The sequence below is a fragment of the Lagenorhynchus albirostris genome, chromosome 10, assembly GCF_949774975.1.
Source record: "Lagenorhynchus albirostris chromosome 10, mLagAlb1.1, whole genome shotgun sequence".
Taxonomy (NCBI): Eukaryota; Metazoa; Chordata; class Mammalia; order Artiodactyla; family Delphinidae; genus Lagenorhynchus; species Lagenorhynchus albirostris.
The window spans coordinates 41,400,441-41,414,312 of record NC_083104.1 but is presented as its reverse complement, the minus strand read 5'-3'; the positions used below and the strand labels follow the sequence as shown (position 1 = coordinate 41,414,312).

Genomic DNA, 13,872 nt, shown 5'->3' with positions numbered 1-13,872 from the left:
GAGAAAATGTGGGCATGAGAGTATCACACACTGAATAATTTGGAGGCATCCTGGGAGCTGGTGTCCTCACGGCCCACCTGTCCACACGAAGGTGCCCGCTGTGGTCATCCGAAAGGCCTTCTCACTCTTCCCGTGGAGGCCCGCTGAGCCCCAGCCAAAGCAGGTCTCAAGACCCTAAAAGATGCCTCCCCTACTCCAGTCTGGGGGTTGTATGTCAGCTCCACCCAAGATCAAAGGGGAGAACCTGGCTACTAAGATCTCCAAATTTCAGAACAAAATTCAAATGCTTTACCTAGTGTGCCCTCTTCTTCAAGTTTCTTAGATCTCAGTTTGTGGTTTCAAGTTCTGATGAGGAAACCCTTCATCTTTTAATTTGCCTGGGTTTTCAACACAATTACCTTTAGAAAATGTGTCTGCCAAATCTTCCAGCAGTCCCTGCCTAAAAACACTAGCTTTCAGCGACAGTTTAATTGATAAGGGAATATAGAAAATTTTTAAATTTTACAGCTTTGAAAATGATAATCCACCTACGCCCCACAGCTACTTTGATTCTCTGCCTGTTGCCTTTTACATGTACATATAATTTCATGCTGTTGCAATCTTCGTTTACACACTTTACATTCTCTTCATTTTTATAAACATTTGTCTGTGATTCTATCTGGTATCCAAAACTAGTTTTAATGACTACATAATAATCTATTGTGTAAATGGACTACAATTTATTCAAAATATCCTTCATGTGTCAAACATTTAGATCGTTCCCATTTCTTGTTTTTCTACTACAAAAACAATGCCACAGTGAACACCTTTGTGCACATTATGTCTTGGACCTTTTCCCCTTAGGGTAAATTCCCAGGATTAGAACTACTGGATCAAAGCCATGTGTATCTTGATGGTTCCTGTTATATATAAAATTTATTAAAACAAGTTACATTGCATCATCAATGAATAAGCGCTCCAGCAATGAATAAGGTTCACTGCAAACTCACTAGCATTGAGTATCATCATTACATTTTTTTTTGATAATTAAAATGGCATTTCAAACAAATATATTTTCTAAAGAAGGGTCTCCAATTCTAAATATTTCTTTTCAATTCAGTTTTGCAACACTCATTAAAATTTTACACTGGTGAATGTGAAATTATGAGGTATCCATTACCTCATACCATTTACCACAGTATAAACGAAGGTTGCATATATATTTAGTTGGACCTGGCCAGAAAAGAATGGCAGGGAGAGGGCTCCTCTCCTTCTGAGTCCAGGAATTGCGAGAAAAGAGACTATGGAAGGAAGCAGTCACATCTGTGTATCCCTATCTCTCCCATCCAGGCTTTGACCAGAGTTGGGGGGTGTGGAGGACTGTTTGATAAATTGGAGGTAACCCCAAAGGATGTCTCTCTGCAAGGCACCTCCTTACCCACATGGGGTGGTTAGCACAGTTAAGCTGGTGGTCAGGCAGAAAAAAGATCTGGTTTGCAGTCTTGCGTGTCCCTTGGTTTGTACATGGCATGGACATGGAGTCAAGGAGGAGCATGTCTGCCTGGGCACCTGCCAGTTCAGAAGAAAGAGCATAGCCTGGGCCAGAAACCTGATGGAGATGTGCTTCTCCATTCCAGCCAGAGCTGAGGGAACACTCCATCACCTGGGAGAGGTCACTGTGCCTGGGGAGGACTGAGAATGAATCGATCCTGAAGCCATTAGCTACAAACCATTGCAGCAGATGCCAGCACAAGGCTCAGGATTGGGACTAGGTTGACCCGCCTCAGCAGACACAAGCCACGTAAATCAAGAACCAACAGGAGACTAGGGTACCCCCTTCTCCCTCCACCCACGCATCGAGTCATGCTGGCCCTTCCCCCATATCTCCACTGCCATCTTAGAAAGAACCAATGAGAGAAGACAAGGGACTGAAATTATAAGCTGGCAACACAGGATGAGTAAAACCTAGTCATCATTCAAATCAATGGATGGATCAGACTAAATTTAAACCACTTAGGACTAAAATTTGTGAATACTTTTTCCTGCTACCCAGCAGGTCGGAAGCTAGTAACAGAGATCCAAATAGTTTTGGAGACTAAAGAAACTTCATTTACAGTGCACGGTTGAGTTGTATTGTGAGCAATTTTAGTGAACCAGCTAAAGGAGTATGATGTCAATTTTTGTAAAACTTCGTATCCGCATATGCATATCTAGATAGAGAAATGTTATTGGTGGTAAACTCATCATGGTGAGATTTGGGGTGGTTTTTACTGTGTGTGTGTGTGTGTGTGTGTGTGTGTGTGTGTGTGTGTCCGCGCGTGCACGCCTTTCTTTATTGTTGATGTTGTTTACTATTACTGTATCATTTTTCCAAACTGCAAGGACTGTGATTAGGACTGCAGACAGGTAAAAACCCTGTTTTTGTGTCTCTGACCCCATGTAACTAGTAATCAACGACTTGGCTTCTGACTCTACAGAACCTGCTTGCTTCCCTGTGCTTTGCAGTCTAGGCACCCACCCCCCACCAAGATTCTATAATCTTATACTGATCATGTTGGATTTATGGAAGTGACACATGAATTAAAGACGATCCTCAAGTTGAACAAAACTTCAGTGAAATTTTTTTAAAAGTCTGACATGTTTTTAGATCAGTCTGGGAGAAAAGGAAAGAATATACAAATAATTAATGGTGAGTAGAGGCTCTGTTCCTTTCTTGCTTTAGACATTAAGATTTAGAGAGACACTCATGTTGAAAATGCATAACAGACAAAGTGACAGGTATTTTTTCTCAGCTGCTGTGGATTTTGCCATTAGGAATAAGAATGCTGATAAGATCATACAAATCAGTTATTCCTCAATTCCATTTTTCACCTCAAAAGCCTGAAGGTGTCACTTATCAGTAGATGATGTACCAGGACAGAGCTATGAAAATAGATCAAGTTCTATCCAAAAGCCCCTACTTTTTCCTGATTTCATATGAAATTGCTTCTCATTGCCTTTCTTTCACTTCTGCTTCCTACCAATTTTACAGGTTTTTTCTAATTTAAAATGTTATCTCATGTAGACTGTCTGATTTGATGCTCACCACAACCTTGGGTGCTACCATGATCCTTATTTTAGAGATAAGTAAACAAGGCTCAGAGGTAAAGGCCTGTCTAAGTCCTATCGCTGGCGAGCAGAACAGCCAGGAACAGCTCCTGTGTCTCCCCTCTCCACTCTCACATGGACTACACAGAACCCTGACAGGTGCTGACCTCTGGGGTCCCAGTATTCTCTTAAGAAGCAAAGACAATCCTTGCCATTGGCTCCAATTATAGCAGTTTGAAGACTTGCCTTGAGAAATGCCTGCTGACATACATTCATGACCTCACATGTGTGCCTTCACAGAAAGGAGAAAGTCAGTAGGACTCCTCCTGAGGAGGCAGTGCAGGGATTAACTGCCCTTCATGGACTCCTCCCTTGTCTGTTTTTCCTTCTTCTCCAGCCAAGTCTGTAATCTTAAGAAAAGCAGGCACTGGCCCTAGGGATCCTGCTCTAAAAAACATCAAATCTAATATGAAGTCCCATTGGCCTATGCTCAGCTCCTTTATGAAGGAGAAGCTCTAAGGGGTTTGCTCTTGGCACATGACTGGCTTAGTCAGCACTGTCACGAACAGGAAAAGGGAATGCTGCTTATAATTATTACAATAGTTAGTAACTATTATAATAGCTAAGTCTTCAAAAGTTAAAGATCATCCCAGCTTACCCTTCCCCCTCCCCATGTCCTCCCTAGGTTCTTCAGACCTTTTTTTTTTTTTTAAGATTCCATATATACGTGTTAGCATACGGTATTTGTTTTTCTCTTTCTGACTTAATTTACTCTGTATGACAGACTGTAGGTCCATCCACCTCACTACAAATAACCCAATTTCGTTTCTTTTTATGGCTGAGTAATATTCCATTGTATATATGTGCCACATCTTCTTTATCCACTCATCTGTCAATGGACACTTAGGTTGCTTCCATGTCCTGGCTATTGTAAATAGTGCTGCAATGAACACTGTGGTACATGACTCTTTTTGAATTATGGTTTTCTCGGGGTATATGCCCAATAGTGGGATTGCTGGGTCATAGAGAGTGGCAATGACATATATACACTACCAAATGTAAAACAGATAGCTAGTGCGAAGCAGCCGCATAGCACAGGGAGATCAGCTCGGTGCTTTGTGTCCACCTGGAGGGGTGGGATAAGGAGGGTGGAAGGGAGACGCAAGAGGGAGGGGATATAGGGATATATGTATACGTATAGCTGATTCACTTTGTTATACAGTAGAAACTAACACAACAATGTACAGCAATTATACTCCAATAAAGATGTAAGAAAAAAAAAGTTAAAAATCACTGCACTTGAATCCAGGGATGAGAGAACTGGACATAGACTCTGAAGATCTAGCTTGAACTTTTGCAATTACTTACTAGAGGATTTTAGGCTAATTATTAAATTTCTTTAACGTTCAATCTCCCCATTAGCTATGATGAACAGCACATTGTTATGGGGCCATGGAGAGGGGGTAGTTATTTCTAATGATAATAATCACTATTATCATTATTACCACTATTATTATTATTAGCATTTGGTTTTTAAATAGGTAAGATGATTTTGAAAGTCATATATAACACATAAAATGCAAAATACCTTAAAAGATACAGTAATAATAAAATTAGTATAATATTATTGTTATCATTACCCAACCTGTCTCTTCGAGTTTTGTATTTCTTCCTTCAAATGCTTTCTGAGAGCAACACGCCCACTCTTCACCACCACTCACAACTCTTCTGTTTCCTTTCCCATCCCGGATCACGCTGACTTTGAAAACGGTAGATCTTTCACTCCAGACATCTCCCCCCACAGCATCTCTGATATACCTTTGGAAATACATGCTGAGGAATGTATAGGCTGTTTATCCCATGTGGTTTTATTGAGTAAATGTATAAACCAAGTGGTGTGGGTCACAAGGGGTGATCATGGCTAATTGTGGGGTTGCTTTTTCCTTCTTCTATCACAGAGACAAGGGAAATGGCGACCTCAGTCGATGGGACTAAGACTGTGGGTGAAGCTGCTGGGACCACACCCTATGACTATGAGGGGGCACTGCCATGTGAAAAAAGCAACATCAAGGAGCTGGGGGCTCAGTTCCTGCCCCCACTGTATTCCCTGGTGTTCACGGTTGGTCTGTTGGGCAATGTAGTGGTGGTGGTGATCCTCACAAAATACAACAAGCTCCGGATTATGACCAACATCTACCTGCTCAATCTGGCCATTTCCGACTTGCTCTTCTTATTCACTCTGCCGTTCTGGATTCACTATGTTGGGTGGAATGAGTGGGTTTTTGGCCACCATATGTGTAAGTTGCTCTCTGGGCTCTATTACATGGGCTTGTACAGTGAGATCTTCTTCATCATACTCCTGACCATAGACCGGTATCTGGCCATCGTGCACGCCGTGTTTGCCCTTCGAGCCCGGACGACCACTTTTGGTATCATCACAAGCATCTTCACCTGGGTCCTGGCAGGGTTAGCAGCCCTCCCTGAATTTATCTTCCATGAGTCCCAAGAGGAGTTTGAACAGACTTTCTGCAGTCCTCTTTACCCAAAGAATGGAGAGAATGCCTGGAAGTGTTTCCATGCTCTGAGGTTGAATATCCTGGGTCTCGCTCTGCCTCTGCTCATTATGGCCATCTGCTACTCAGGAATCATTAAAACACTGCTGAGATGCCCCAGTAAAAAAAAATACAAGGCCATCCGGCTCATTTTTGTCATCATGGTGGTCTTCTTTATTTTCTGGACACCCTACAATCTGGTTGTCCTCCTCTCAACTTTTCAAGTGCACCTGGAGACTGAGTGTGAGCAGAGCAGACAGCTGGACCTGGCCATGCTGGTGACGGAGGTGATCGCCTACACCCACTGCTGTGTCAACCCCGTGATCTACGCCTTCGTTGGTGAGAGGTTCCAGAAGCACCTCCGCCACTTTTTCTACAGGCATGTGGCCATCTACATGGGCAAATTCATCCCATTTCTTCCTAGTGAAAAACTGGAAAGAGCCAGCTCTGTCTCCCCGTCAACAGGGGAGCAGGAACTCTCTGCTGTATTTTAGGTCAGATGCAGAACATTGCCTAAAGAAGATGGATGGGGCAGATGAAGCAAACACATCAACCTCTGCACCAGTCCTCTGAACTTCCAGCGCAACACTGAAGTTCTTAAAGACATTAAAATATATACCCAATGGTAGCAGTCTATCTATGCACCCCAGAGGCATTACCAAAGGTCAGCAGCTGGGCAGTGACTTATTGTCAAACCTGAGAAGTAGAGCTTTGCTTGATTCTTTCAAGAGTTACATATATTTTAATGCACCTGAATGTTACACAGTTACTATGTGCAGCTACACACAGGTAAAGCTTTTCATATCTTAAACCTTAACTTCAGCCAGTTATTGATATAAATGAAACATACTTCACAAAATATAATAAATCAATTACATTATCTCTTAATGTGCCTAGTTCTTTCCTTGCTTGATAAAGACTTGTAAAAAATTTATGCATATGTACTCTCAAGCACCATAATGGCATGTCACACCTGTTTTGAATATTCTTAATAATGAACAGATCTCCTATTCACACTGAATGACCACAGTTCCCATGAGCTACTCGATAGAAGAAGAGCAATTTGGTATTTTCAGTATAGAGAATAAAGGCCCTGCTCATAGAAACTTCTCAAGAGTCCTGAAATGTGCAGACACTGTCCTCTTTTACACCAGTCTCACTGTTCATCCAGTAACTGTGCATTAGGTGATACAGACAGGATGCACAAACACTGCCTTAGGTTAAGTGAAGGATGCAAAACTGTGTAAGACAAACACAATCCTTGCCCCCATGAAACTTTCCCTGTATTAGAGGATGTTTAAGACAGAAACAATAACTTTAGCGCAAAGAGGGACACACTCGATGCTACGCCTGGGCCAGGAAGAAAAAGACCATTTCCAGCTGGAATCTGAGGGAGGAAGTGGCTTTTGAGTAGGTCTCTGAAGGAGGGGCAGGATTTAGAAAGGGAGAGGGTTGGGGGGAAGGCACCCGAAGCCAATGTACGCCCAATACAAAGGTGAGTGGGGAAGGCACCAACATGTGTGGATGGCAGGGTGAGGTGGGAAGGCTGGGATGGGGGGTGATTTTCAGACAGAGCATCTTGGGCTTTATTGGGAAGGCAAAGGGAACAAAGCAGTCAAAATGGTGTGTCAGGAAGATAAATCTGGTATCACGCAGAGGAAGGAGTAGAGCAGGGGTCCCCAACCCCTGGGCCATGGACCGATACCAGTCCACGGCCTGTTAGGAACCAGGCTGCAAGCAGGAGGTGAGCAGCTCCGCATCGCTCACGTTACTGCCTGAACCACCCCTCCCCCTCCCCCCACCACTGGTCCATAGGAAAACTGTCTTCCATGAAACCCGTCCCTCGTGCCAACAAGGTTGGGGACCACTGGAGTAGAGGCCCCAGAACCGGGCAGGGAGGTAAGTTAGGAGACAAATGCAAGTGTGGAGGCAAGGAAAGATTAATGGCTGGTCAAGAGAGGTGCCAAGAGCATGCCAAGAAGAATGTGGCCAAGAGACAGTATGAAGGAAGAGTTAAAGCATCAGGAGCAGTATATGGTTGATTGAAAAAAACAAAGGGCAAAACAGAATGTATGTTTTTAAAAAAAAAAAAGAGGAGACACTTTTTTCATTGTGCTTAGATGCACTGACCATCCTCTTTAAGGATACAAAAGAAAGAAGTAACAGAGGTCATCTTTAGGGAGGGGCGTGCGTAGAGAATAGAAGGAGGGATCTTTCTCTGAATACCCTTCTGCGTCTTTTAGATTTTGAAACATGGAAACACACTTTTCAAAAAATAAACAGCACTTTAGATTATACAAAAAAATAAAAGGCTAGACTACTACTCAGATGTGGTATCCATTCTAGCCATAAAGAGATTAGAAGCCCTCTGCCATGAATTAACTCTGTGACCTGGTTAGATTATCTCTAAACCCCCTTACAGTCCACGTAAACTCTGATCTTGCTAAAGTTTTAGGAGCTGGATGCTCAAAGTCTACAAAATATATTGTACAAAAAAGGAGGTTGGGGCCTGATAGACAATTCCACAGCATCACCTCTTACTGGCCATGAGACCAAGTGCATTTTCCATCGTTCACTAAGGTATACTCAAGTTTCATGTGTTCATTCATCCATCTGGTCACTTATCACTCATTCATTCAGTAAACATTTGCTAAGCACCTGTCATGTTCTCAGCTAAGTCCCTCAGGAAGCTCACTGTAGGACTGAATTGGACACTGTTCTGTCCTACACTGCCCAAGATCAAAATCATGTCTTAAAAAGAAAACTGCCAATACCTAAATTCAACCCAAATGAGAGAGACTTCCAATGTGAAGACCAGAAAACATTCCATTTCCAGAACATTTCACATCCTAATCAGATGCTTGGAGAAGGGATGTACCTGCTCTTGGCCTTCCATGCCATCCAGCCTCGACCGCTAGTGAGTGGCCTTAATTTTTCTTACTTTCACCCCTGTCTGAAAGGTCTTACCTCAATCCAACCCTACATGGGCAGCACAGGATGTGAACTTTGGAACACTAAACCACGCAACACGAATCTCAATTTGGTTAGGAAACTTTGAAGTTACTTTTTCTCTTTTTTGTGGTTCAGCCAAAATGTAAATAAAGCAATCATTTAAAAACTATACCTCACTGGTTCTCTCTTGCATTGAGAAGTACTGTTTGCCCTTAGGTAATCACAAGTGCAGGATATAGGTGCTAGTTCATACTCCCCTGATCCCTGAAAGCTTTTAGGAGCTCTGTGACCGACACAAAACTGCACATAACCAAATCACAGATTCAGTGTGCTCCCCAGCCCCATGCTGTCCGATGGAACCATCTACAGCGATAGAAAAGTTCTACATCTGTGTTGTCCAATCTAATCACCACTGATCGTATGCAGCTATTGAGCACCTGAAATGTGGCTAGCGAGACTGAGGAACTGAATTTTTCACTCCGATTCAATTTTAATTGAAATGGCTAACATGTGGCTAGCGGCTACTGCATGTGGTTAGTGGTACAGCACTAGCCCCTTCAAACTTGCCTCTTCATATCAACTCTGCCTATGCATCAAGCTTTCTGTAGTCAGCAATCATGTCTTGAACACTGTGCAACAGGCTGAGGAAAATGCCAGTGATGTAAAGATGAATAAGATTCATTTCTAGAAAACTTACCATTCAGTGGAAAAGATCCATCTGACTCAAATGACTATAATGAAATGTGACAGGTGCCCAAAGGCCCTCAGCAGAAAGTTGAATGAAGAAAGTTACACAGAGAAAGTGACATTCTGCTTAGGTTGGGTTCCCCCAAAAGCAGTTCCTGAGCAAGAAGTGGAGAGCAAAGAGTTCATTCGAAAGGAAACTCCAGGAGGGAGTGGGGAAGTCCAACAGAAGAGGAAGATGCCAACAAAGGGTACATTACGAAGTACCTTCCACTGAGGGGTGACTGGAGCTCAAAACCACTAGAAAACTCTAGGAAACAGTGTAACTCACACTCCTCAGTTATTCCATTCGAGGGGGATGACAGCTGGGGTATTAACACTCCACTCCTGTTGGTCACTGGCTGATTGGTGCTTAATTCCTCAGGATTTCCAGCCTGCCTGGTTCTCAAGAGGCCTTCCAGCTTGAGGAAAGCTCCCCAGCAACAAGATGCAGATACTGGATGTTGGACGCCAGCTAGGCACACTCAGTTAAGGCTTGAGGGATAAAGCATTTGCTCCATGTTTGAACAACTTTTTCATGAACCAAAGGGTGGAAGTGAGAGCAGTGTCTGCACTAGAGAGAGTCTGCTGCGGTGAAAACTAGGGTGACCTTGACAGTGGCAGGTGACCTTGAACACACCTCAGTGTTGACTTCCCTGCTGCTCTTTTTTGTTGAGCATCATAATCTGCTGGTTTTAAAAGTATGATCCTTTTCCAGCTGGAGTTTCTGAGGTCTTCAGGATTCCAAGGCTAAAATTCTAAAGTCTTCACATCTTCTGGACAAAGCAGGTTTATGTCCTCCACAGGCTATGGGCTTTCAATCACTGAGATTTTCTTCCCTTTCTGCCCAGATAAATCCCCAGTATAGTTAAGGTCACCATTTCTCTTTCTCTATTCACGGATCTAATCCAAGGGTCAGTGAACTGTGACCCATGGGCCAAATGCAGCCCACTGCCTGCCCTGTAAATAGAGTTTCACTGGAGCACAGCCATGCTTCTTTGTTTATGAACTGTCTGGCTGCTTTTGTGTTACAACAGAGTTGAGTAATTGTGACAGAGACCGTACAGCCCACAAATCCTCAAGTATTTACTTTCTCATCTTTACAGAAGTTTCCTGATTCCTAATAATCCATGCCCTACAGGATGTGGGGCTCTGATATGCATAGCCATGATGAGGGAGACCAGATTTGGCGGGGGCAGGGGGAAACTAAGGATGTGAGGTCTGTGGACAAGCTGCTTAAATCCCCAGGTTAGTTCTAGCTTGACCCTGGATGCAGTTCTAAACAACCAAAATAGGGCTAGGTTGTGTAGTAGTCAAATGCTGCTCACTAATGCAAAATGCTATCAGTCTGTACCAACATAGCACATTGGAAGTTTCAACTGGGGCAGCCGGACCCCACAGATGCTGTATTCCAAACTAGGGCTATATACAGAATTGACACAGGAATTGTTAAAACACATTTCACAACTCTTGAGACCCCTCACCTATACTGGGGACAAAGAGATTGGACTGTGAAAATTAGGGAGATAACTTGAATAGGAGCTGTTTGTCGAGGGCTGCTGGTGCCACCTCTACACCGGGGATGGGAGGAAGGAAGTCACGGTGGGTGTGGTCTCTCACCTCAAGCCTGATAAGAGCGATGCCAGTGGGACCACCCAAGAGCTTGATACAACTCATTGAGGTTAAAGAAGACCTGACTCTCACCCAGGAAATCAGGAGAACAGAGACAGGCCAGCCAGCTGCTTTGCGGGTGGAGTAGACAAAAACTGCCACTTCTCTGGGATGGATCTATGCTTTCAGAGTTGATTTTGGCAAAGAACGTGGGTTTCTTTTCCATGGACCAGATGAGAAAGAGCTGAATGGGGGATTTCTAACCTTGCCCAAGAAGACTGCCTGGATGGAGCTTGTCTGTAGGATGAGAAAAATGTGTGCAGTGGACCGCCGAAACAGCCGGGTATCCCTGTTAGGTTGAATATGAATATTCCCAGGGATGTCTCCAATTACTCTACAAAAGCAGTCCTTGAGAGGAAGAATCAACTTTTACACCTGCTGGTCCCAGGGGTGGAGCTGGAGGTGAAGTCATCATTTTATGACAGGGCCACTCAAGCAAAAACTTTCCTTCCTTTCCCAGTGCCTACCAGTCAGGGGACTAGAAACCATGCTTAGCAAGTAGGGGAAGGAGTAGAAATGCCAGGGAAGACGAGAGACAAGTAGGACAGCACCCCTCACTCCTCTCTCCTGAACGTGGTTCATCCCTCAGCCAGCTGGGAGGTGGCGGGAAGATTTAAATGTCAAATCAAGTTGAGTTTTGATATTCTTATGGGGATCAACCCTTCAATTTCTGAATTGAAACTCTCTCCTTTTAGTGAGTTCAAATGATCATGGGACTTTTTTGTACCTAAGCGTGATGATAAAAGTCATGGGACTGCCCTACTTTTCACTGTGGCTGGAAGAACTTCAGCCTTTAATTCATTCTGAAGAGATGTGAGACACAAAAGTAAATTCTTTCTGTTCATACCTCATAAGCCCTGTTGGTTCAACGTACTGGTGGCAAATTCAAAGCCCCCAAATTTCAGCTCTTGAGGTCCACAGATGGCTTACATGAATTTGCAGGACTGTCCTGTAGGACTTAAATGGATGTCAGAGTCCCAGATTCTGGCTGAGAAATTAGGCAGAGGGGAAAAAAAGCAATGATATTTAATATATAGAGAGATATAAATATACATACGGATATTAATATGGGCTTGAATAGAGACATACTTATTAATGCCTGTAAAATTCTACATACCTAGATTTTGCCTATTTTCAAAGTTAACCTTCCCAGGCTAAGCAAGAGCTAGTCCACTGGCCACTTCCCAATGCCATAAGAAGAGTGGTTGCCTCTTGCAATCTAGACTTTCTGAACTGAGAAAAGCCTCTCAGTTTTCAGATAGGACAAGATTCTTCCTTGCTTAGTTTGGGTCCTGGGAAATTGACCCCAAGCCTAAGACTGTCCCTTGCTAACACCTGCTTCAGTTACAGGTGTAGTGGGAAATGTGAACACAAGGGGGCCTTTGCATGCTAGAGCTGCAGCTAGCCCTGTGCAGTCATTCAAGAAAATAGTGAAGCAGAAAATATGCCCATATGCTAGGTGGGAGGTGAGGTTTTGATGATATCCCAGCACGAAATCAGGAATGCCTATATCTGATCCTGTCCAACTGGGTTGCAAAACTCTAGGGGATGTCATTTATATCCCTAGGAATTGTGCAATACAGTGGCCACAGGAGGGAGGAACAGAGGATAGGAAACACGGTTTCACTTTGTTAGTACCAGGGCTTAATTCCTAGTTCCCTGGTGTAGGGCTTTGGTAAAGCTGGTTATAGTTCAAAGCCTATGAAATTACCTTATCTCCTCTTAAACAAAAATTCACATCTAATTCCAGAGGGCCACACACGAGCAATGGGTAGGCTGAAAACATGTGCCATCAGAAGAGAGATGCAGGATGGCAGAACCTGACTCCATGGGGCCCACCCTGATTCCACATACTGCTGCTTGGAGGGTGGAAATAGACTAGACTTGCTAGTGCATATGTGGGACTTTTTAACACACAAAAGCCCCAACTGCTAATAAGTGTGTCCCAATCCATTTTCTGAAATCTGTAAATCAGAACAGCCACTCCTCTGACCCAGGACAAGTGAGAATGGACAGATGGACAGATGTTCTGCTCATCCTACTGTTGTTCAATCAGGATGCTGTTCATCAGTCGAACCCCAACTGGTCACACTTACTGAACATCTATAATCGTCCTTGTCTTTATGCAGGGAGGTAAAGGGGATGGTAAAAGAAAAACATGGTTGCGAGCCTCAAGAAGATGAGAATTTATCAAATTAGGGAGTGTGTGGGATATTCTGCTGCCCCACCCAGATCCACTCTCCGCCCTGCTCTGCCCTGCTCTGTGCCTGAAAAGCTGCCCTGTATGGACCACACCAGTTTTCTCCCTTGTTCTCTGGCCTAGGTCCATGCGGAGACTGGAAGAAGGGAGGAGAGTGAGATCAGAGTATTTATTCCCCCAGCCCCCTCCCTGCAGCAGCACTGGGGGCCGATGAAACAGCAGGTCCCATCTCTGAGTTCTGGACCTTGCCACATCCTCCCACCCCCAGCCCCTTTCAACCTAGGGCTGGTAATAAACTCTGTTACTCATCTCAGGGGACTGCATTCTCCCTCCACCCTGCTATCATCTTTGTATATGGTCCCTTGATTAAACTCTCCTCAGACTGCCCAATTTGAGTGTGTCATTTCCTGCTGGGACCCTAAGTGACATGAGGAGACAATATATGGCACAGGAAAACAAGTTGGCAACAGAAGAAAAAATATGGAAACTGTCAAGTAAGTGTTCAGGGAAGCCCTCCTGAAAGAGGAGGGGTGAGGATGGGTCCTAAGGACAGGAAACGACACCTCTGAGGAAAGCTGTAGGAAGGGGTTATACAAAGGTAGAGTTGAAAATGAACAGAGGATGTTCAGGGAATAGAGACTAACAGTCGATGTGGAGGGGAGAAATCAGCAGGTGAAGAAGCAAGGACACTTTGATGCCTGAATTAAG

General features: G+C 43.9%; 1 protein-coding gene across 1 annotated transcript; it reads left to right on the top strand.

Moving 5' to 3' along the window:
- Positions 1-2,789: 2,789 nt before the first annotated feature.
- CCR3 (C-C motif chemokine receptor 3) lies at positions 2,790-6,112 on the top strand. Its single transcript, XM_060164042.1, has 2 exons — positions 2,790-2,825; positions 5,027-6,112. Exons 1-2 carry the CDS (start codon positions 2,802-2,804, stop codon positions 6,110-6,112), a joined length of 1,110 nt encoding a protein of 369 aa, XP_060020025.1. The 5' UTR covers positions 2,790-2,801.
- Positions 6,113-13,872: the final 7,760 nt, after the last annotated feature.

Coding starts and splice junctions, on each gene's coding strand:
- CCR3 (XM_060164042.1), top strand. CDS start 2,802: ATGCTGATAAGATCATACAAATCA. Junction 2,826..5,026: donor TGATAAGATCATACAAATCA/GTTATTCCTCAA, acceptor TCTATCACAGAG/ACAAGGGAAATGGCGACCTC.